This window comes from Bombina bombina, chromosome 5 (genome assembly GCF_027579735.1).
Source record: "Bombina bombina isolate aBomBom1 chromosome 5, aBomBom1.pri, whole genome shotgun sequence".
Classification (NCBI taxonomy): Eukaryota; Metazoa; Chordata; class Amphibia; order Anura; family Bombinatoridae; genus Bombina; species Bombina bombina.
In genome coordinates this window covers 200,289,507-200,314,956 of record NC_069503.1, presented here as the reverse complement: position 1 = coordinate 200,314,956, position 25,450 = coordinate 200,289,507, and the positions used below count along the sequence as shown (strand labels likewise).

The following is a 25,450-nucleotide window of genomic DNA, read 5'->3' as shown; positions in this document are numbered from 1 at the left end:
CATTCTTTGGATGTTGTTAGAGCTTTGAAATATTATGTTGAAGCTACGAAATCTTTCCGTAAGACTTCTAGTCTATTTGTTATCTTTTCCGGTTCTAGGAAAGGCCAGAAAGCTTCTGCCATTTCTTTGGCATCTTGGTTGAAATCTTTAATTCATCTTGCCTATGTTGAGTCGGGTAAAACTCCGCCTCAAAGAATTACAGCTCATTCTACTAGGTCAGTATCTACTTCCTGGGCGTTTAGGAATGAAGCTTCGGTTGACCAGATCTGCAAAGCAGCAACTTGGTCTTCTTTGCATACTTTTACTAAATTCTACCATTTTGATGTATTTTCTTCTTCTGAAGCAGTTTTTGGTAGGAAAGTTCTTCAGGCAGCGGTTTCAGTTTGAATCTTCTGCTTATGTTTTTTGTTAAACTTTATTTTGGGTGTGGATTATTTTCAGCAGGAATTGGCTGTCTTTATTTTATCCCTCCCTCTCTAGTGACTCTTGTGTGGAAAGATCCACATCTTGGGTAGTCATTATCCCATACGTCACTAGCTCATGGACTCTTGTTAATTACATGAAAGAAAACATAATTTATGTAAGAACTTACCTGATAAATTCATTTCTTTCATATTAACAAGAGTCCATGAGGCCCACCCTTTTTTGTGGTGGTTATGATTTTTTTGTATAAAGCACAATTATTCCAATTCCTTATTTTATATGCTTCGCACTTTTTCTTATCACCCCACTTCTTGGCTATTCGTTAAACTGATTTGTGGGTGTGGTGAGGGGTGTATTTATAGGCATTTTAAGGTTTGGGAAACTTTGCCCCTCCTGGTAGGAATGTATATCCCATACGTCACTAGCTCATGGACTCTTGTTAATATGAAAGAAATGAATTTATCAGGTAAGTTCTTACATAAATTATGTTTTTTCTGGGCTAAAACGATTACTCTATAAGTATATTTAGTGGATTATAACTATAAATAGTTTTTATAATCTTGGGGATGTATTAAAAAAAACGGCAGGCACTGTATTGGACACCTTTTTCACTGGGGGCCTTTTCTAGTCATAGGCAGAGCCTCATTTTCGCGCCACTAATGCGCAGTTGTTTTTGGAAAGCAAGGCATGCAGATGCATGTGTGAGGAGCTCAGAACCACTGAAAAAGCTTATTGAAGGCGTCATTTGGTATCGTATTCCCCTCTGGGCTTGGTTGGGTCTCAGCAAAGCAGATACCAGGGACTGTATAGGGGTCACGGCTCCGGTTCCGTTATTTTAAGAGTTAAAGCTTTCAAATTTGGTGTGCAATATTTTTAAGGCTTTAAGACACTGTGGTGAAATTTTGGTGAATTTTGAACAATTCCTTCATACTTTTTCACATATTCAGTAATAAAGTGTGTTCAGTTTAAAATTTAAAGTGACAGTAACGGTTTTATTTTAAAACGTTTTTTGTGCTTTGTTATCAAGTTTATGCCTGTTAACATGTCTGAACCATCAGATAGACGATGTTCTGTATGTTCGAAAGCCAAGGTTCCTCCCCATTTAAATATATGTGATGAATGTGACATAGGGTCCAAACAAAGTAGGGACAATGATGCCACTGATAATGATGTTGCCCAAGATGATTCCTCAAGTGAGGGGAGTAAGCATGGTACTGCATCATCCCCTTCTGTGTCTACACCAGTCTTGCCCACTCAGGAGGTCCCTAGTACATCTAGTGCGCCAATCCTCCTTACTATGCAACAATTAACGGCTGTAATGGATAATTCTATTAAAAACATTTTGTCCAAAATGCCCACTTATCAGCGAAAGCGCGATTGCTCTGTTTTAGATACTGAAGAGCATGAGGACGCTGATGATAATGGTTCTGACATGCCCTTACAACAATCTGAAGGGGCCAGGGAGGTTTTCTCTGAGGGAGAAATTTCAGATTCAGGAAAAATTTCTCAACAAGCTGAACCTGACGTTATTACATTTAAATTTAAATTGGAACATCTCCGCGCTCTGCTTAAGGAGGTGTTATCTACTCTGGATGATTGTGACAATTTGGTCATTCCAGAGAAATTATGTAAGATGGACAAGTTCCTAGAGGTCCCGGTGCCCCCCGATGCTTTTCCTATACCCAAGCGGGTGGCGGACATTGTAAATAAAGAATGGGAAAGGCCCGGCATACCTTTTGTCCCTCCCCCTATATTTAAGAAATTATTTCCTATGGTCGACCCCAGAAAGGACTTATGGCAGACAGTCCCCAAGGTCGAGGGGGCGGTTTCTACTCTAAACAAACGCACTACTATCCCTATAGAAGATAGTTGTGCTTTCAAAGATCCTATGGATAAAAAATTAGAGGGTTTGCTTAAAAAGATGTTTGTTCAGCAAGGTTACCTTCTACAACCAATTTCATGCATTGTTCCTGTCACTACAGCAGCGTGTTTCTGGTTCGAAGAACTAGAAAAGTCGCTCAATAAAGAATCTTCGTATGAGGAGGTTATGGACAGAGTTCAAGCACTTAAATTGGCTAACTCTTTTATCTTAGACGCCACTTTGCAATTAGCTAGATTAGCGGCGAAAAATTCAGGTTTTGCTATTGTGGCGCGCAGAGCGCTTTGGCTAAAGTCTTGGTCAGCGGATGTGTCCTCCAAGAACAAATTGCTTAACATCCCTTTCAAGGGTAAAACGCTGTTTGGCCCTGATTTGAAAGAGATTATTTCAGACATCATTGGGGGAAAGGGCCACGCCCTTCCTCAGGATAGGTCCTTTAAGGCTAAAAATAAGCCAAATTTTCGTCCCTTTCGCAGAAACGGACCAGCCTCAAATTCTACATCCTCTAAGCAAGAGGGTAATACTTCTCAAACCAAGCCAGCCTGGAGGCCGATGCAAGGCTAGAACAAAGGTAAGCAGGCCAAGAAACCTGCCACTGCTACTAAAACAGCATGAGGTGTTGGCCCCCGATCCGGGACCGGATCTGGTGGGGGGCAGACTCTCTCTCTTTGCTCAGGCTTGGGCAAGAGATGTTCAGGATCCTTGGGCGCTAGAAATAGTTTCTCAAGGTTATCTCCTGGAATTCAAGGAACTACCCCCAAGGGGAAGGTTCCACAGGTCTCAATTGTCTTCAAACCAAATAAAAAGACAGGCATTCTTACATTGTGTAGAAGACCTGTTAAAAATGGGAGTGATTCATCCTGTTCCATTAGGAGAACAAGGGATGGGGTTTTACTCCAATCTGTTCATAGTTCCCAAAAAAGAGGGAACATTCAGACCAATTTTAGATCTCAAGATTCTAAACAAATTTCTCAGGGTTCCATCGTTCAAAATGGAAACCATTCGAACAATTCTTCCTACCATCCAGGAAGGTCAATTCATGACCACGGTGGATTTAAAGGATGCGTATCTACATATTCCTATCCACAAGGAACATCATCGGTTCCTAAGGTTCGCCTTTCTGGACAAGCATTACCAGTTTGTGGCACTTCCATTCGGATTAGCCACTGCTCCAAGGATTTTCACAAAGGTACTAGGGTCCCTTCTAGCGGTGCTAAGACCAAGGGGCATTGCAGTAGTACCTTACTTGGACAACATACTGATTCAAGCGTCGTCTCTGTCAAAAGCAAAGGCTCATACGGACATTGTCCTAGCCTTTCTCAGATCTCACGGGTGGAAAGTGAACGTAGAAAAAAGTTCTCTATCCCCGTCAACAAGAGTTCCCTTCTTGGGAACAATAATAGACTCCTTAGAAATGAAGATTTTTCTGACAGAGGCCAGAAAATCAAAACTTCTAAGCTCTTGTCAAGTACTTCATTCTGTTCTTCTTCCTTCCATAGCGCAGTGCATGGAAGTAATAGGTTTGATGGTTGCGGCAATGGACATAGTTCCTTTTGCGCGAATTCATCTAAGACCATTACAACTGTGCATGCTCAGACAGTGGAATGGGGATTATACAGACTTGTCTCCGACGATCCAAGTAGATCAGAGGACCAGAGATTCACTCCGTTGGTGGCTGACCCTGGACAACCTGTCACAGGGAATGAGCTTCCGCAGACCAGAGTGGGTCATTGTCACGACCGACGCCAGTCTGGTGGGCTGGGGCGCGGTCTGGGAACACCTGAAAGCTCAGGGTCTATGGTCTCGGGAAGAATCTCTTCTTCCGATAAACATTCTGGAACTGAGAGCGATATTCTATGCTCTTAAAGCTTGGCCTCAACTAGCAAAGGCCAAATTCATAAGGTTTCAATCAGACAACATGACGACTGTTGCATATATCAACCATCAGGGGGGAACAAGGAGTTCCCTGGCGATGGAAGAAGTGACCAAAATAATTCAATGGGCGGAGAATCACTCCTGCCACTTGTCTGCAATCCACATCCCAGGGGTGGAAAATTGGGAAGCGGATTTTCTGAGTCGTCAGACATTCCATCCGGGGGAGTGGGAACTCCATCCGGAAATCTTTGCCCAAATAACTCAATTATGGGGCATTCCAGACATGGACCTGATGGCGTCTCGTCAGAACTTCAAGGTTCCTTGCTACGGGTCCAGATCCAGGGATCCCAAGGCGACTCTAGTAGATGCACTAGTAGCACCTTGGACCTTCAACCTAGCTTATGTATTCCCACCGTTTCCTCTCATTCCCAGGCTGGTAGCCAGGATCAATCAGGAGAGGGCTTCGGTGATCTTGATAGCTCCTGCGTGGCCACGCAGAACTTGGTATGCAGACCTGGTGAATATGTCATCGGCTCCACCATGGAAGCTACCTTTGAGACAGGACCTTCTTGTTCAAGGTCCATTCGAACATCCGAATCTGGCTTCACTCCAACTGACTGCTTGGAGATTGAACGCTTGATTTTATCAAAGCGTGGGTTTTCAGATTCTGTCATTGATACTCTTATTCAGGCTAGAAAGCCTGTAACTAGGAAAATTTACCATAAAATATGGAAAAAATATATCTGTTGGTGTGAATCTAAAGGATTCCCATGGAACAAGATTAAAATTCCTAAGATTCTATCCTTTCTACAAGAGGGTTTGGAGAAAGGATTATCTGCAAGTTCTTTGAAGGGACAGATTTCTGCTTTATCTGTTTTACTTCACAAAAAGCTGGCGGCTGTGCCAGATGTTCAAGCTTTTGTTCAGGCTCTGGTTAGAATCAAGCCTGTTTACAAACCTTTGACTCCTCCTTGGAGTCTCAATTTAGTTCTTTCAGTTCTTCAAGGGGTTCCGTTTGAACCCTTACATTCCGTAGATATTAAGTTACTATCTTGGAAAGTTTTGTTTTTGGTTGCAATTTCTTCTGCTAGAAGAGTTTCAGAGTTATCTGCTCTGCAGTGTTCTCCTCCTTATCTGGTGTTCCATGCAGATAAGGTGGTTTTGCGTACTAAACCTGGTTTTCTTCCGAAGGTTGTTTCTAACAAAAACATTAACCAGGAGATAGTTGTGCCTTCTTTGTGTCCGAATCCAGCTTCAAAGAAGGAACGTTTGTTACACAATTTGGATGTAGTTCGTGCTCTAAAATTCTATTTAGAGGCTACAAAGGATTTCAGACAAACATCTTCTTTGTTTGTTGTTTATTCTGGTAAAAGGAGAGGTCAAAAAGCAACTTCTACCTCTCTCTCTTTTTGGCTTAAAAGCATCATCCGATTGGCTTATGAGACTGCCGGACGGCAGCCTCCTGAAAGAATCACAGCTCACTCCACTAGGGCTGTGGCTTCCACATGGGCCTTCAAGAACGAGGCTTCTGTTGATCAGATATGTAAGGCAGCGACTTGGTCTTCACTGCACACTTTTACCAAATTTTACAAATTTGATACTTTTGCTTCTTCTGAGGCTATTTTTGGGAGAAAGGTTTTGCAAGCCGTGGTGCCTTCCATCTAGGTGACCTGATTTGCTCCCTCCCATCATCCGTGTCCTAAAGCTTTGGTATTGGTTCCCACAAGTAAGGATGACGCCGTGGACCGGACACACCTATGTTGGAGAAAACAGAATTTATGCTTACCTGATAAATTACTTTCTCCAACGGTGTGTCCGGTCCACGGCCCGCCCTGGTTTTTTAATCAGGTCTGATGAATTATTTTCTCTAACTACAGTCACCACGGTATCATATGATTTCTCCTATGCATATTCCTCCTTTACGTCGGTCGAATGACTGGGGTAGGCGGAGCCTAGGAGGGATCATGTGACCAGCTTTGCTGGGCTCTTTGCCATTTCCTGTTGGGGAAGAGAATATCCCACAAGTAAGGATGACGCCGTGGACCGGACACACCGTTGGAGAAAGTAATTTATCAGGTAAGCATAAATTCTGTTTCTTTAATGGATGTCCCTTTTTTTCAATCTTAAAATAAACGTCTTATATTTTTAACAACACTCAAAAGATTTGAAGGGACATAGTATTCAATTTTTTTCTAACATGAACTGATCAGCAGTTATACACATTAAAATTAGTTTTTTTGCACATGAAAGTTTTTTAAATGATTTTTTTTTTTTGCATATAGGTCTTTAGCATTCTGTCTATCTCGCTATCTATCTTATCTACCAATTGTTATAGTTACAACTGCCATAAAGAATACTATTGAATATAATTGTCTTTAGTCTAAAATGTGAATGTAAATAATAATCTTTCATGAACAATACACCAAATACACAGGCTGTGCAGTTCTTAATCTGATTTATCTTTATATCCTTAAAAGGGGGATACTCTTTCCCCGAAACATTCCATTTATACTTTTTTTTAATTTTTTTATTAATTCTTCCTTTTCCAATGATCACAGTGATATTTTATATTTATATGTAGGCTTTGGTATATGAACATCCAGGTCAAGAACTTGAGATTGAACTGTTTGATGAAGACACAGATAAGGATGATTTTTTGGGCAGGTAAAACAGAACTGTTTTAATGTGTACATTTTTTAATTGACTTGATAGTAAGTCCATTGGTTTACAAGGCAAGTTGGGGAAAGCACTGAATGCAGAGCATACATCTATTTATTTTCTTTTACCTGATGCAATCAAAAAGCCTAAGACATAGATGGCATATATTATATATTTTTTATCATGTTGCATATTTAATATATTTGTGTTAAATATATATTAATATTGTATTAGGTTGCAGATGTGTGTGTCTGATTTTGATAATAATGACAAGCAGTTACCATGTTTTGTGGGAATTGATCTGTTTCATATTCCCTAAATGTCCCTTTAAGTAGGACATTTCTTTAAAAAGTCTCTTTATCAGTCTGTTTCATTGTTGTAATAAAATGGACTAAGCAGTGGGTTATACTTGATAATCGAAATTATTGCAATTAACAGAATTTGCTTTCTGCCCCCTCTATGTATTTTTTTTAGTAGAATGGCTTTAAAGACCTTTTTGTTTTGTGTACACATTGTGCTTGTCTGACACTCCCTAGAAAGGCCAAAAAGCACATTCTGTGAACTGCAAATCAAATAGCAGGATTAGGCAATTTGCAGCATTTTGACAACCTAAACTACAGAATTTGCTTTCTGACCTTTTTAGGAAAAGTGGGACAAGCACAATTTTTACACAAAAAAGTTGTTGTTTTTTATATCCTAGTGTAAAAAAAAAATATAATGTTCTATTTCATTTGAGCATTTTATATTTAAGTGAAATTCTGCATAAAAGACAGTCACACTCGCAAAACACAGAATGTAGAACCTGAGCAGTGATTGGAGCATATGTACCTATGCCTTCTCCTGATTGTTATATAGTGTATAGACTGTCTACTTCATTTTCAATGTTAATATGAAATATATTTATAATAATAACAAATATAATAAATACTTTTTGAAATAAAATGTAACAAAATTGATTTTATACTAAAATTACCTTTTAAATAACCTGAATTATTTTTGTATTTCCTTTCATTTTTGATCATAATATATGTGGTTTTCTTTCAGTCTTTTGATTGACTTGGCTGAAGTGGAAAAAGAGCGTGTGGTAGATGAGGTATTCTTTGTTCTCTGTATGTGTTTAAACATTCATTTTTATTTTTAATCCCCACCATATACATTCAGTCAACTTGATCATGCACAGATTTCTATACTACAAGATTTTATCCTACACACCAGTAAGAAACATTCTGCCCTGTTTTATCTCACAGGACAAAAGCCTATTCTTTTAAATAAAGGGATCTAGAAGAGTGCAGCGCACAAAGATATGTGCAACTAATTAGATATTTTTATGTACACTATTTATGTGCCAAAGTAAAGTGTAGAGTAAAAAAACAACAACTTTACAATATTTACTTTCAATATTTAAGGTGTCCCCTTTTCAAGTTATGTAAAACCCTTTTATATAACTGAAAACCATGTGCTATACCTGTCTGCGATATAGAATCACAAATGAGAGAGAGAGGATTTTTTGAGTTAATTGCTTTCATTTGTATAAAATAGACAACAAAGAAACACAATATTAAGCAACAGGAAATGTATTGTTCGAAATTCTGTAAACCGGTAGGAAAAAATATACTTTAACAAATTAAAGTCTAAAAGAATGGAAATTGTAAGTATACCCAACAAGTTTAAGAAAATATATAAAAACACTATTAGTACGTGCTGATATGCCAGGCTGTGATATGGAACTTAAAAAAGAAACCAAGTGCACTTGGACATTTGAGATGATATAACTACAAAACAGTGTAAAATGACAGTGACAAGCCTTGTCTAGTTTTGTTAACAAGTCCATATGAACTCTTCTAAATATGGCAAATGTTATAGTTTAGGCATTGAATTAAAAATGCAGCAAACACTATGTATTCAGAACGTTTTTATGCTCAGAGGACTACAGAACTGCCTTGTAATTACAAGGTGTGTTATGTCTCTGTAACATTAAAGTACAATCTAGGCTGGCATAAGTCACTAGTTAGAAAAGGGTGTTGGGGTCTTTCCAATTAGTGTAGGGGACCTAATTTCAACAAATATCTCTCTGACGGTTGTAAAGATGAATCATTCAATTTAATTTGAATGCAGTTTTTCCATTCTATTTCAAACGACGTTTGCATTCATTGTGAATGATTTTTATAATTGAATCTAAAACCAAATGTAGTTTGAATTGCCTTGTTAAAGGGACATGAAACCCAAAATTTGCCTTTCATGATTTAGGTAGAACATACAATTTTAGTCAACTTTCCAATTTACTTCTATTATCTAATTTGCTTCATGCCCTTGAAATGCTATGTTGGAAAGCATATCCAGATTGGCTCAGGAACTTGGAGCTGGCTGCAGATTGGTGGATGAACTTCTATGCCCATTTTAATTGGCTTACAAATGTGTTCAGCTTTCTCCCAGGAGTGCTTTGCTGTTTCTTCAATAAAATATACCAGGCAAATAAATCAAAATTGATTAGAGAAGTAAATTGGAAAGTTGTTTAATAATGTATAATCTATCTGAATCGTGAAAGAAAAATTTTGGGTTTCATGTCCCTTTAAGTCTTATGGGTGTTGCTGTGGAAGCCTTGCTTTTTAATAAAGTGTACATCAAGGGATCAATGTACTAAGCCTCATAAGCTGTTTTTGGCTCCTTACGGGGCGGGCCTGCTTTCTGCAATGTAACAAGCAGCACTTACCAGACAGCTCCTTCTTACACTCTTCGCCACCTCTGAGATGGAATATAGAAATCGCCCAAACACTTTTGCTCTAAATGATTGACAGGCTATTTTCTCAAGCGATTGGTCACACGACAGAAGGGGGCAGTTTTACTCATGTGAGTGTGTAATGATACAGCTAGGAAGCGGATGTACAATGTCTGCTGCCCGTTCAATGTAAAGCTTTTGAGAATCTTGCCAACAGCAGCTTTAATACAGGGGGCCCTAAATCTTAACTTAGTATCCTCAGACGACACATTTGTAGGATTAGAGCAGGACTTAAAGGAGCAGTGGCTTTAGAGAGTTTTTATCTTTACTTTTCGCTCACAACTTTCTACATTATTTGACACAACTTTTTATATACCTTTCTTTGACTCCTGGAAATGTGTGTCTAGCTCCGTAATAATGTGGTGGCTGCCCTACTTTCATTTATGAATGAGAGTTCTCTGGTTTACAAAGTGAAGCCTTTCATTCTTGTACAATTTAATTTTTTACATGTTTAATTTCTTCTATGTATAACCTGTTAATATTATTCTTGCAGTGGTTCACATTAGACGAGGCTACTACAGGGAAACTCCATTTAAAACTGGAGTGGCTCAGCCCAAAGTCAACGGCTGCAAATCTTGACCAGGTATGTTTTATAAATTATGGTCTTAGAATATTGCAAAAGAAAATTGGGATTTGTATGCATGATATAAAGTCACTAATTATTTATATCACAGTCTCATATATTTCTACTGTACCCACCTCTACTTAAAGGGACATTAAACACTTTGAGATGGTAATATAAAATTATAAATTGTATATAATAAAACAGCTCTGCAATATACTTTCATTATTTATTTTGTCCTCTTTGCCTGTAATTCCATTCTGAATTTGTGAGCTTTTCAGTTCCTGTTAGAAATGGAAGTGCAGAACATTGTTAAATCCAGCACAACCATTGGCTGCACACTCTAGTGACCTATGTATAACTGTCCCTAATTGGCCACAGCAGAGAAGGTAACACAAGACAACATGGCAGCTCCCAGTGTTTTATAGACACTAAAACTTTACACTTATTTTGTCACTTTTTAAACAACTAATGAAACTTTAAACATTACATCTACATGTTAGTCATGGACTAATCTTTTCTTTGAATGCATCATTCTATCTGGCATGTATTTAGTGTTTAATGTCCCTTTAAGATGCTTGAGTCAGTTGAGTTTCTACTTATTAGTAGTAAAGTAGGAGATCCATTCCAACAGAAGGTTGTTTCTTTTTCAAGAAAATAACTGCTACATAGAAGAGCCTTTCTCTTGTTAAGTGTGTTCAGTCCACGGGTCATCCATTACTTATGGGATATATTCTCCTTCCCAACAGGAAGTTGCAAGAGGATCACCCAAGCAGATCTGCTATATAGCTCCTTCCCTCACATGTCATATCCAGTCATTCTCTTGCAACCCTCAACAAAGAAGGAGGTCGCGAGAGGAGTTGGAGTTTTTTACTTAATTATTCTTCAATCAAAAGTTTATTTTAAATGGCACCGGAGTGTGCTATTTTTCTATCTCAGGCAGTATTTGGAAGAAGAATATGCCTGCGTTTTCTATGATCTTAGCAGACGTAACTAAGATCCACTGGCTGTTCTCGATATTCTGAGGAGTGGGGTAACTTCAGAAAATGGGAATAGCATGCGGGGTCCCCCGCAAATGAGGTATGTGCAGTACAATATTTTCTGGGAATGGAATTGACTAAGAAAACACTGCTGTTACCCATATGATGTAAGTACAGCCTTAAATGCAGTAGTAGCGACTGGTATCAGGCTGATAAATGTATGCGCAGTTGAGTTATTTTCTAGGGACTAGAATTTGACTGAGAAAATACTGTTATACTGAAATAATGCTTAAGCCTTATCTGCAGTAGAAGCGACTGGTAGCAGGCTTAGTGATAACTTTGCATGACATTGAAAAAGTTTGTTTTTAAAACGTTTACTGGCATGTTATTCGTTTTGTGAGGTACTTTGGTGATAAATCCTTTTTGGGCATGATTTTTTTCCACATGGCTAACGTATTTTTCTGCATAGAAACCGTTATATCAGGTCTCCCACTGTTGTAATTTGAGTGGGAGGGGCCTTTTTTAGCACCTTGTTGCGCAGTTAAAATTCTAGCACAGTCTTCCTGCTTCTTCCTCCTTGATCCAGGACGTCTCTAGAGAGCTCAGGGGTTTTCAAAATTCGTTTTTGAGGGAGGTAATCAGTCACAGCAGACCTGTGACAGTGTGTTTGACTGTGATAAAAGCGTTAAATCTTAATTTGATATCCGTTTTTGGGTATTGAGGGGTTAATCATCCTTTTGCTAATGGGTGCAATCCTCTGCTAATTAATACATTTACCGTTAAGAATTGTTGACTATAACTGAATTAGTTCATTGTTATTCAACTGTGTTTTTGATAAGCGCTGCAGCGTTTTTTATATTGCTTGTAAACTTATTGAAAGTAATTTCCAAGCTTGCTAGCTTCATTGCTAGTCTGTTTCAACATGTCTGATACAGAGGAATCTGCTTGTTCATTATGTTTAAAAGCCGATGTGGAGCCCAATAGAAATATGTGTACCAACTGTATTGATATTACTTTAAATAAAAGTCAATCTTTACCGATAAAGAAATTATCACCAGACAACGAGGGGGAAGTTATGCCGTCTAACTCTCCTCACGTGTCAGTACCTTCGTCTCCCGCTCGGGAGGTGCGTGAGATTGTGGCGCCAAGTACATCAAGGCCCTTACAAATCACTTTACATGATATGGCTAATGTTATGAAAGAAGTATTATCCAATCTGCCCGAGTTAAGAGGCAAGCGCGATAGCTCTGGGTTAAGGACAGAGCGCGCCGATGACACGAGAGCCATGTCTGATACTGCGTCACAGTTTGCAGAACATGAGGACGGAGAGCTTCATTCTGTGGGTGACGGTTCTGATTCAGGGAGACCGGATTCAGAAATTTTAAATTTAAGCTTGAGAACCTCCGCGTGTTGCTAGGGGAGGTGTTAGCGGCTCTGAATGATTGTGACACGGTGGCAATCCCAGAGAAATTATGTAGGCTTGATAAATACTATGCGATACCGGTGCATACTGACGTTTTTCCTATACCAAAAAGGCTTACAGAGATTATTAGCAAGGAGTAGGATAGACCTGGTGTGCCCTTTTCCCCTCCTCCGATATTTAGAAAAATGTTCCCTATAAACGCCGCCACACGAGACTTATGGCAGACGGTCCCTAAGGTGGAGGGAGCAGTTTCTACTTTAGCCAAGCGTACCACTATCCCGGTGGAGGATAGCTGTGCTTTCTCAGATCCAATGGATAAAAAATTAGAGGGTTACCTTAAGAAAATGTTTGTTCAACAAGGTTTTATATTACAGCCTCTTGCATGCATTGCGCCTGTCACTGCTGCAGCGGCATTCTGGTTTGAGTCTCTGGAAGAGGCGATTCGCACAGCACCATTGGATGAGACTTTGAGCAAGCTTAGAACGCTTAAGCTAGCTAATGCGTTTGTTTCGGATACCGTAGTGCATTTAACCAAACTTACGGCTAAGAATTCCGGATTCGCCATACAGGCGCGCAGAGCGCTATGGCTTAAATCCTGGTCAGCAGATGTAACTTCTAAATCTAAACTACTGAATATTCCTTTCAAAGGGCAGACCTTATTCGGGCCCGGCTTGAAGGAAATTATTGCTGACATTACTGGAGGTAAGGGCCACACCCTTCCTCAGGACAGGGCCAAATCAAAGTCCAAACAGTCTAATTTTCGTGCCTTTCGTAATTTCAAGGCAGGAGCAGCATCAACTTCCTCCGCTCCAAAACAGGAAGGAACTACTGCTCGTTACAGACAAGGTTGGAAAGGCAACCAGTCATGGAACAAGGGCAAGCAGGCCAGAAAGCCTACTTCCGCCCCTAAGACAGCATGAAGACAGGGCCCCCTTTCCGGAGACGGATCTAGTGGGGGGCAGACTTTCTCTCTTCGCCCAGGCTTGGGCAAGAGATGTACAGGATCCCTGGACGTTGGAGATTATATCTCAGGGATACCTTCTAGATTTCAAAACTTCTCCACAAGGGAGGTTTCATCTGTCAAGGTTATCAACAAACCTAGTAAAGAAAGAGGCATTTCTACAATGTGTACAAGACCTCTTAGTGATGGGAGTGATCCACCCAGTTCCGCGAACGGAACAAGGGCAAGGGTTTTACTCAAATCTGTTTGTGGTTCCCAAAAAAGAGGGAACCTTCAGACCAATTTTGGATCTAAAGATCTTAAACAAATTCCTCAGAGTTCCATCTTTCAAAATGGAAACTATTCGGACCATCCTACCCATGATCCAAGAGGGTTAGTACATGACCACAGTGGACTTAAAGGATGCCTACCTTCACATACCGATTCACAAAGATCATTATCGGTACCTAAGGTTTGCCTTTCTAGACAGGCATTACCAGTTTGTAGCTCTTCCCTTCGGGTTAGCTACGGCTCCGAGAATTTTTACAAAGGTTCTGGGTTCGCTTCTGGCGGTACTAAGACCGCGAGGCATAGCGGTGGCTCCGTACCTAGACGACATTCTGATACAAGAGTCAAGTTTTCAAAATGCAAAGTCTCATACAGAGATAGTTCTAGCATTTCTGAGGTTGCATGGGTGGAAAGTGAACATGGAAAAGAGTTCTCTGTTTCCACTCACAAGGGTTCCTTTCCTAGGGACTCTTATAGATTCTGTAGAGATGAAGATTTACCTGGCGGAGTCCAGGTTATCAAAAATTCTAAATGCTTGCCGTGTCCTTCATTCCATTCCAAGCCCATCAGTAGCTCAGTGCATGGAAGTAATCGGCTTAATGGTCGCGGCAATGGACATAGTGCCATTTGCGCGCCTGCATCTCAGACCGCTGCAATTATGCATGCTAAGTCAGTGGAATGGGGATTACTCAGATCTGTCCCCTTTACTGTATCTGGACCAGGAGACCAGGGATTCTCTTCTCTGGTGGTTGTCTCAGGCTCATCTGTCCAAAGGAATGACCTTTCGCAGACCAGATTGGACGATTGTAACAACAGATGCCAGCCTACTAGGCTGGGGCGCAGTCTGGAACTCCCTAAAGGCTCAGGGATCGTGGACTCAGGAGGAGAAACTCCTTCCAATAAACATTTTGGAATTAAGAGCAATATTCAATGCTCTCCTAGCTTGGCCTCAGTTAGCAACACTGAGGTTCATCAGGTTTCAGTCGGACAACATCACGACTGTAGCTTACATCAATCATCAAGGAGGAACCAGGAGTTCCCTAGCGATGTTAGAAGTCTCAAAGATAATTCGCTGGGCAGAGTCTCACTCTTGCCACCTGTCAGCGATCTACATCCCAGGCGTGGAGAACTGGGAGGCGGACTTTCTAAGTCGCCAGACTTTTCATCCGGGGGAGTGGGAACTTCATACGGAGATTTTTGCTCAACTGATTCTTCGCTGGGGCAAACCGGAACTGGATCTCATGGCATCTCGCCAGAACGCCAAGCTTCCGTGCTACGGATCTAGGTCCAGGGACCCGGGAGCGGTGCTGATAGATGCACTAGCAGCCCCTTGGGTTTTCAACATGGCTTATGTGTTTCCACCTTTTCCGTTACTGCCTCGACTGATTGCCAAGATCAAACAGGAGAGAGCATCGGTGATTCTGATAGCGCCTGCGTGGCCACGCAGGACCTGGTATGCAGACCTAGTGGACATGTCGTCCTGTCCACCATGGTCTCTGCCTCTGAGGCAGGACCTTCTAATTCAGGGTCCTTTCAACCATCCAAACCTAATTTCTCTGAGGCTGACTGCATGGAGATTGAACGCTTGATTCTATCGAAGCGTGGTTTCTCTGAGTCGGTTATTGATACATTAATACAGGCTCGGAAACCTGTGACCAGAAAAATTTACCATAAGATATGGCGTAAATATTTATATTGGTGTGAATCCAAGAGTTACTCATGGAGTAAGGTTAAGATTCCTAGGATATTGTCTTTTCTACAAGAGGGTTTAGAAAAGGGTTTATCTGCTAGTTCGCTAAAGGGACAGATTTCTGCTCTGTCTATTCTTTTACACAAGCGTCTGGCAGAGAATCCAGACGTCCAGGCTTTTTGTCAGGCTTTGGCTAGGATTAAGCCTGTGTTTAAAACTGTTGCTCCTCCGTGGAGCTTACAGGGAGTGCAGAATTATTAGGCAAGTTGTATTTTTGAGGATTAATTTTATTATTGAACAACAACCATGTTCTCAATGAACCCAAAAAACTCATTAATATCAAAGCTGAATAGTTTTGGAAGTAGTTTTTAGTTTGTTTTTAGTTATAGCTATTTTAGGGGGATATCTGTGTGTGCAGGTGACTATTACTGTGCATAATTATTAGGCAACTTAACAAAAAACAAATATATACCCATTTCAATTATTTATTTTTACCAGTGAAACCAATATAACATCTCAACATTCACAAATATACATTTCTGACATTCAAAAACAAAACAAAAACAAATCAGTGACCAATATAGCCACCTTTCTTTGCAAGGACACTCAAAAGCCTGCCATCCATGGATTCTGTCAGTGTTTTGATCTGTTCACCATCAACATTGTGTGCAGCAGCAACCACAGCCTCCCAGACACTGTTCAGAGAGGTGTACTGTTTTCCCTCCTTGTAAATCTCACATTTGATGATGGACCACAGGTTCTCAATGGGGTTCAGATCAGGTGAACAAGGAGGCCATGTCATTAGATTTTCTTCTTTTATACCCTTTTTTTTCCAGCCAAGCTGTGGAGTACTTGGACGCGTGTGATGGAGCATTGTCCTGCATGAAAATCATGTTTTTCTTGAAGGATGCAGACTTCTTCCTGTACCACTGCTTGAAGAAGGTGTCTTCCAGAAACTGGCAGTAGGACTGGGAGTTGAGCTTGACTCCATCCTCAACCCGAAAAGGCCCCACAAGCTCATCTTTGATGATACCAGCCCAAACCAGTACTCCACCTCCACCTTGCTGGCGTCTGAGTCGGACTGCAGCTCTCTGCCCTTTACCAATCCAGCCACGGGCCCATCCATCTGGCCCATCAAGACTCACTCTAATTTCATCAGTCCATAAAACCTTTGAAAAATCAGTCTTGAGATATTTCTTGGCCCAGTCTTGACGTTTCAGCTTGTGTGTTTTGTTCAGTGGTGGTCATTTTCAGCCTTTCTTACCTTGGCCATGTCTCTGAGTATTGCACACCTTGTGCTTTTGGGCACTCCAGTGATGTTGCAGCTCTGAAATATGGCCAAACTGGTGGCAAGTGGCATCTTGGCAGCTGCACGCTTGACTTTTCTCAGTTCATGGGCAGTTATTTTGCGCCTTGGTTTTTCCACACGCTTCTTGCGACCCTGTTGACTATTTCTCCAACATAGGTGTGTCCGGTCCACGGCGTCATCCTTACTTGTGGGGATATTCTCCTCCCCAACAGGAAATGGCAAAGAGCCCAGCAAAGCTGGTCACATGATCCCTCCTAGGCTCCGCCTACCCCAGTCATTCTCTTTGCCGTTGTACAGGCAACATCTCCACGGAGATGGCTTAGAGTTTTTTAGTGTTTAACTGTAGTTTTTATTATTCAATCAAGAGTTTGTTATTTTGAAATAGTGCTGGTATGTACTATTTACTCAGAAACAGAAAAGAGATGAAGATTTCTGTTTGTATGAGGAAAATGATTTTAGCAACCGTAACTAAAATCCATGGCTGTTCCACACAGGACTGTTGAGAGCAATTAACTTCAGTTGGGGGAACAGTATGCAGTCTCTTGCTGCTTGAGGTATGACACATTCTAACAAGACGATGTAATGCTGGAAGCTGTCATTTTCCCTATGGGATCCGGTAAGCCATGTTTATTACGATCGTAAATAAGGGCTTCACAAGGGCTTATTAAGACTGTAGACTTTTTTTGGGCTAAATCGATTCATTATTAAAACATATTTAGCCTTGAGGAATCATTTTATCTGGGTATTTTGATATAATAATATCGGCAGGCACTGTATTAGACACCTTATACCTTAGGGGCTTTCCCAAAGCATAAGCAGAGCCTCATTTTCGCGCCGGTGTGGCGCACTTGTTTTTGAGAGGCATGGCATGCAGTCGCATGTGAGAGGAGCTCTGACACTTAGAAAAGACTTTCTGAAGGCGTCATTTGGTATCGTATTCCCCTTTGGGGCTTGGTTGGGTCTCAGCAAAGCAGATACCAGGGACTGTAAAGGGGTTAAAGTTTAAAACGGCTCCGGTTCCGTTATTTTAAGGGTTAAAGCTTCCAAATTTGGTGTGCAATACTTTTAAGGCTTTAAGACACTGTGGTGAAAATTTGGTGAATTTTGCACAATTCCTTCATGTTTTTTCGCAATTGCAGTAATAAAGTGTGTTCAGTTTAAAATTTAAAGTGACAGTAACGGTTTTATTTTAAAACGTTTTTTGTACTTTGTTATCAAGTTTATGCCTGTTTAACATGTCTGAACTACCAGATAGACTGTGTTCTGAATGTGGGGAAGCCAGAATTCCTATTCATTTATATAAATGTGATTTATGTGATAATGACAATGATGCCCAAGATGATTCCTCAAGTGAGGGGAGTAAGCATGGTACTGCATCATTCCCTCCTTCGTCTACACGAGTCTTGCCCACTCAGGAGGCCCCTAGTACATCTAGCGCGCCAATACTCCTTACTATGCAACAATTAACGGCTGTAATGGATAATTCTGTCAAAAACATTTTAGCCCAAATGAACACTTGTCAGCGTAAGCGCGGCTGCTCTGTTTTAGATACTGAAGAGCATGGCAACGCTGATACTAATATCTCTGAAGGGCCCCTAACCCAGTCTGATGGGGCCAGGGAAGTTTTGTCTGAGGGAGAAATTACTGATTCAGGGAACATTTCTCAACAGGCTGAACCTGATGTGATTGCATTTAAATTTAAGTTGGAACATCTCCGCATTCTGCTTAAGGAGGTATTATCCACTCTGGATGATTGTGACAAGTTGGTCATCCCAGAGAAACTATGTAAAATGGACAAGTTCCTAGAGGTGCCGGGGCTCCCAGAAGCTTTTCCTATACCCAAGCGGGTGGCGGACATTGTTAATAAAGAATGGGAAAGGCCCGGTATTCCTTTCGTCCCTCCCCCCATATTTAAAAAATTGTTTCCTTTGGTCGACCCTAGAAAGGACTTATGGCAGACAGTCCCCAAGGTCGAGGGGGCGGTTTCCACTTTAAACAAACGCACCACTATACCCATAGAGGATAGTTGTGCTTTCAAAGATCCTATGGATAAAAAATTAGAAGGTTTGCTTAAAAAGATGTTTGTTCAGCAGGGTTACCTTCTACAACCAATTGCATGCATTGTCCCTGTCGCTACAGCCGCATGTTTCTGGTTCGATGAGCTGATAAAGGCGGTCGATAGTGATTCTCCTCCTTATGAGGAGATTATGGACAGAATCAATGCTCTCAAATTGGCTAATTCTTTCACCCTAGACGCCACTTTGCAATTGGCTAGGTTAGCGGCTAAGAATTCTGGGTTTGCTATTGTGGCGCGCAGAGCGCTTTGGTTGAAATCTTGGTCGGCTGATGCGTCTTCCAAGAACAAGCTACTTAACATTCCTTTCAAGGGGAAAACGCTGTTTGGCCCTGACTTGAAAGAGATTATCTCTGATATCACTGGGGGTAAGGGCCACGCCCTTCCTCAGGATCGGCCTTTCAAGGCAAAAAATAAACCTACTTTTCGTCCCTTTCGTAGAAACGGACCAGCCCGAGGTGCTACGTCCTCTAAGCAAGAGGGTAATACTTCTCAAGCCAAGCCAGCTTGGAGACCAATGCAAGGCTGGAACAAGGGAAAGCAGGCCAAGAAACCTGCCACTGCTACCAAGACTGCATGAAAAGTTGGCCCCCGATCCGGGACCGGATCTGGTGGGGGGCAGACTCTCTCTCTTCGCTCAGGCTTGGGCAAGAGATGTTCTGGATCCTTGGGCGCTAGAAATAGTCTCCCAAGGTTATCTTCTGGAATTCAAGGGACTTCCCCCAAGGGGGAGGTTCCACAGGTCTCAGTTGTCTTTAGACCACATAAAAAGACAGGCATTCTTACATTGTGTAGAAGACCTGTTAAAAATGGGAGTGATTCATCCTGTTCCATTAAGAGAACAAGGGATGGGGTTCTACTCCAATCTGTTCATAGTTCCCAAAAAAGAGGGAACGTTCAGACCAATCTTAGATCTCAAGATCTTAAACAAGTTTCTCAAGGTTCCATCGTTCAAGATGGAAACCATTCGAACTATTCTTCCTTCCATCCAGGAAGGTCAATTCATGACCACGGTGGATTTAAAGGATGCGTATCTACATATTCCTATCCACAAGGAACATCATCGGTTCCTGAGGTTCGCATTCCTGGACAAGCATTACCAGTTCGTGGCGCTTCCTTTCGGATTAGCCACTGCTCCAAGGATTTTCACAAAGGTACTAGGGTCCCTTCTAGCTGTGCTAAGACCAAGGGGCATTGCTGTAGTACCTTACTTGGACGACATTCTGATTCAAGCGTCGTCCCTTCCTCAAGCAAAGGCTCACACGGACATCGTCCTGGCCTTTCTCAGATCTCACGGATGGAAAGTGAACGTGGAAAAGAGTTCTCTATCTCCGTCAACAAGGGTTCCCTTCTTGGGAACAATAATAGACTCCTTAGAAATGAGGATATTTCTGACAGAGGCCAGAAAAACAAAGCTTCTAGACTCTTGTCGGATACTTCATTCCGTTCCTCTTCCTTCCATAGCTCAGTGCATGGAAGTGATCGGGTTGATGGTGGCGGCAATGGACATAGTTCCTTTTGCGCGCATTCATCTAAGACCATTACAACTGTGCATGCTCAGTCAGTGGAATGGGGATTATACAGACTTGTCTCCGAAGATACAAGTAAATCAGAGGACCAGAGACTCACTCCGTTGGTGGCTGTCCCTGGACAACCTGTCACAAGGGATGACATTCCGCAGACCAGAGTGGGTCATTGTCACGACCGACGCCAGTCTGATGGGCTGGGGCGCGGTCTGGGGAGCCCTGAAAGCTCAGGGTCTTTGGTCTCGGGAAGAATCTCTTCTACCGATAAATATTCTGGAACTGAGAGCGATATTCAATACTCTCAAGGCTTGGCCTCAGCTAGCGAGGGCCAAGTTCATACGGTTTCAATCAGACAACATGACAACTGTTGCGTACATCAACCATCAGGGGGGAACAAGGAGTTCTCTAGCGATGGAAGAAGTGACCAAAATCATTCTATGGGCGGAGTCTCACTCCTGCCACCTGTCCGCTATCCACATCCCAGGAGTGGAAAATTGGGAAGCGGATTTTCTGAGTCGTCAGACATTGCATCCGGGGGAGTGGGAACTCCATCCGGAAATCTTTGCCCAAGTCACTCAGCTGTGGGGCATTCCAGACATGGATCTGATGGCCTCTCGTCAGAACTTCAAAGTTCCTTGCTACGGGTCCAGATCCAGGGATCCCAAGGCGGCTCTAGTGGATGCACTAGTAGCACCTTGGACCTTCAAACTAGCTTATGTGTTCCCGCCGTTTCCTCTCATCCCCAGGCTGGTAGCCAGGATCAATCAGGAGAGGGCGTCGGTGATCTTGATAGCTCCTGCGTGGCCACGCAGGACTTGGTATGCAGATCTGGTGAATATGTCATCGGCTCCACCTTGGAAGCTACCTTTGAGACGAGACCTTCTTGTTCAGGGTCCGTTCGAACATCCGAACCTGGTTTCACTCCAGCTGACTGCTTGGAGATTGAACGCTTGATTTTATCGAAGCGAGGGTTCTCAGATTCTGTTATCGATACTCTTGTTCAGGCCAGAAAGCCTGTAACTAGAAAAATTTACCACAAAATTTGGAAAAAATATATCTGTTGGTGTGAATCTAAAGGATTCCCTTGGGACAAGGTTAAGATTCCTAAGATTCTATCCTTCCTTCAAGAAGGATTGGAAAAAGGATTATCTGCAAGTTCCCTGAAGGGACAGATTTCTGCCTTGTCTGTGTTACTTCACAAAAAGCTGGCAGCTGTGCCAGATGTTCAAGCCTTTGTTCAGGCTCTGGTTAGAATTAAGCCTGTTTACAAACCTTTGACTCCTCCTTGGAGTCTCAATTTAGTTCTTTCAGTTCTTCAGGGGGTTCCGTTTGAACCCTTACATTCCGTTGATATTAAGTTATTATCTTGGAAAGTTTTGTTTTTAGTTGCAATCTCTTCTGCTAGAAGAGTTTCAGAATTATCTGCTCTGCAGTGTTCTCCTCCTTATCTGGTGTTCCATGCAGATAAGGTGGTTTTACGTACTAAGCCTGGTTTTCTTCCAAAAGTTGTTTCTAACAAGAACATTAACCAGGAGATTATCGTACCTTCTCTGTGTCCGAAACCAGTTTCAAAGAAGGAACGTTTGTTGCACAATTTGGATGTTGTTCGCGCTCTAAAATTCTATTTAGATGCTACAAAGGATTTTAGACAAACATCTTCCTTGTTTGTTGTTTATTCTGGTAAAAGGAGAGGTCAAAAAGCAACTTCTACCTCTCTCTCTTTTTGGATTAAAAGCATCATCAGATTGGCTTACGAGACTGCCGGTCGGCAGCCTCCCGAAAGAATCACAGCTCATTCCACTAGGGCTGTGGCTTCCACATGGGCCTTCAAGAACGAGGCTTCTGTTGATCAGATATGTAGGGCAGCGACTTGGTCTTCACTGCACACTTTTACCAAATTTTACAAGTTTGATACTTTTGCTTCTTCTGAGGCTATTTTTGGGAGAAAGGTTTTGCAAGCCGTGGTGCCTTCCATTTAGGTGACCTGATTTGCTCCCTCCCTTCATCCGTGTCCTAAAGCTTTGGTATTGGTTCCCACAAGTAAGGATGACGCCGTGGACCGGACACACCTATGTTGGAGAAAACAGAATTTATGTTTACCTGATAAATTACTTTCTCCAACGGTGTGTCCGGTCCACGGCCCGCCCTGGTTTTTTTAATCAGGTCTGATAATTTATTTTCTTTAACTACAGTCACCACGGTATCATATGGTTTCTCCTATGCAAATATTCCTCCTTAACGTCGGTCGAATGACTGGGGTAGGCGGAGCCTAGGAGGGATCATGTGACCAGCTTTGCTGGGCTCTTTGCCATTTCCTGTTGGGGAGGAGAATATCCCCACAAGTAAGGATGACGCCGTGGACCGGACACACCGTTGGAGAAAGTAATTTATCAGGTAAACATAAATTCTGTTTTTGAATGAAACGCTTGATTGTTCGATGATCACACTTCAGAAGCTTTGCAATTTTAAGAGTGCTGCATCCCTCTGCAAGATATCTCACTATTTTTAACTTTTCTGAGCCTGTCAAGTCCTTCTTTTGACCCATTTTGCCAAAGGAAAGGAAGTTGCCTAATAATTATGCACACCTGATATAGGGTGTTGATGTCATTAGACCACACCCTTTCTCATTACAGAGATGCACATCACCTAATATGCTTAATTGGTAGTAGGCTTTCGAGCCTATACAGCTTGGAGTAAGACAACATGCATAAAGAGGATGATGTGGTCAAAATACTCATTTGCCTAATAATTCTGCACACAGTGTAAACTTGGTTCTTAAAGTTCTTCAGGGTGTTCCGTTTGAACCCCTTCATTCCATTGATATTAAGCTTTTATCTTGGAAAGTTCTGTTTCTGATGGCTATTTCCTCGGCTCGAAGAGTCTCTGAGTTATCTGCCTTACATTGTGATTCTCCTTATCTGATTTTTCATTCAGACAAGGTAGTCCTGCGTACTAAACCTGGGTTTTTACCTAAGGTTGTTTCTAACAGGAATATCAATCAAGAGATTGTTGTTCCATCATTATGTCCTAATCCTTCTTCAAAGAAGGAACGTCTTTTGCATAATCTAGACGTGGTCCGTGCCCTGAAGTTCTACTTACAGGCAACTAAAGATTTTCGACAAACTTCTTCTCTGTTTGTCGTTTACTCTGGACAGAGGAGAGGTCAAAAGGCTTCGGCTACCGCTCTCTCTTTTTGGCTTCGTAGCATAATACGCTTAGCCTATGAGACTGCTGGACAGCAGCCTCCTGAAAGAATTACAGCTCATTCCACTAGAGCTGTGGCTTCCACCTGGGCCTTTAAGAATGAGGCCTCTGTTGAACAGATTTGCAAGGCTGCAACTTGGTCTTCACTTCATACTTTTTCCAAATTTTCCAAATTTGACACTTTTGCTTCTTCGAGGCTGTTTTTGGGAGAAAGGTTCTACAGGCAGTGGTTCCTTCTGTTTAATGTTCCTGCCTTGTCCCTCCCATCATCCGTGTACTTTAGCTTTGGTATTGGTATCCCATAAGTAATGGATGACCCGTGGACTGAACACACTTAACAAGAGAAAACATAATTTATGCTTACCTGATAAATTTATTTCTCTTGTAGTGTGTTCAGTCGACGGCCCGCCCTGTCTTTTTTGAGGCAGGTTCTAAATTTTAAATTATAACTCCAGTCACCACTGCACCCTATAGTTTGTCCTTTCTCGTCTTGTTTCGGTCGAATGACTGGATATGACATGTGAGGGGAGGAGCTATATAGCAGATCTGCTTGGGTGATCCTCTTGCAACTTCCTGTTGGGAAGGAGAATATATCCCATAAGTAATGGATGACCCGTGGACTGAACACACTACAAGAGAAATAAATTTATCAGGTAAGCATAAATTATGTTTTTTTGCTACTCTTCAGAATCTTGTAGACCTAAAAGTACTTTCTCCCCCCCCCCATTTTATTTGAAATTTAACTGAACAGTTACAAGTAATCAATAAGTAAAATAGGAACTTATAGAAAGGTGATAATATTGACAATGCTGCCTCTGTAGTAGCTATCATAGTTGATATGAATTTATTTAATGACCATTTGTGCAGCAAATATTGAAAAATAATTTTTAATTTAATATTGGCTTAAATGTTAGTCATGTGGTCCGTGAAATTATCTGGCTGGTGTGCCCACTGGTTTATGATTTATCAATGTATTTAATTGTCTAACAAAATGGGAATATATTTTTGGTATAAACTCTTAGATAGTGCCAATGCAGGTTTTAAGCTGTGAATGGTTATCTTTTATTGAATTCAGTGTTTAAACATCAGTATATCTTTAAATAACCTTAGAAACGTATACTTTGGGTCTTGGCCACACTTTAATAGGACCATCTTGCTGTTACTTAGAAAGATTAAAAAAAATACAGCTGCACATCTCTGTAAAATATGACTTTGTTGTTATGGTGTCCTCCAGGCTCTGGCAAGCGTTCGAGCCGACAAAGACCAAGCAGACGACGGCCTCTCGTCAGCTTTGCTCATTCTTTACTTGGATTCAGGAAGAAATTTGCCCGTAAGTGATCATGTGATTTGCTTCCAGTTCTGTTTTATTTTCAGCCAATTTATTCTTCAAATGAGCTAGACTGACACATCCATTACTTGTATTCATTATGATTCTTTGCCAAAAAAATGTTGAAAGTGTCTAAATGTTTTAGTATCTGTGGGGCTTTAGGAAGTAATATGTTTCCTTAGAGCTTGGTTTAAAATTCTGCTGCCTTTAATAATAAATGATCATTGTCTGCAAGTTGATAACACTAAGTCATAACTCTCATATGTCTCTTTAAAGGGTTATAAAACAGTCTGTTTTATTCTTGTAATAAAGAAACTCTAAGCAGTGGCTTATACTTAATAGAAATTATATTTTAGCTTTTTTTTTTTCAACTTAATTTATGCAGTGTTCATGCATTCCTGTCGCAAGGGGGGCTGGGATCTCTACAGGCAGGCATATGTAGCTTGATGACATAAATCTTCTAGAACAACATGAGCTAGCTTTCCTTTTCAGTGAATGCTAGAGAAAAAAGAAGTC

The 25,450-nt window shown here is 41.3% G+C and overlaps 1 protein-coding gene across 3 annotated transcripts in view; it reads left to right on the top strand.

Annotated features, from left to right (window-relative positions):
- Window positions 1-25,450, top strand: part of ESYT2 (extended synaptotagmin 2) — a 581,700-nt gene that overhangs the window by 437,434 nt on the left and 118,816 nt on the right. For all 3 annotated transcript variants that reach the window (XM_053713830.1, XM_053713829.1, XM_053713828.1), the window contains exons 10-13: window positions 6,759-6,841; window positions 7,880-7,928; window positions 10,105-10,194; window positions 24,842-24,937. In XM_053713830.1, the coding sequence (XP_053569805.1) occupies window positions 6,759-6,841; window positions 7,880-7,928; window positions 10,105-10,194; window positions 24,842-24,937 (318 nt within the window). The remainder of the gene's footprint in view (window positions 1-6,758; window positions 6,842-7,879; window positions 7,929-10,104; window positions 10,195-24,841; window positions 24,938-25,450) is intronic.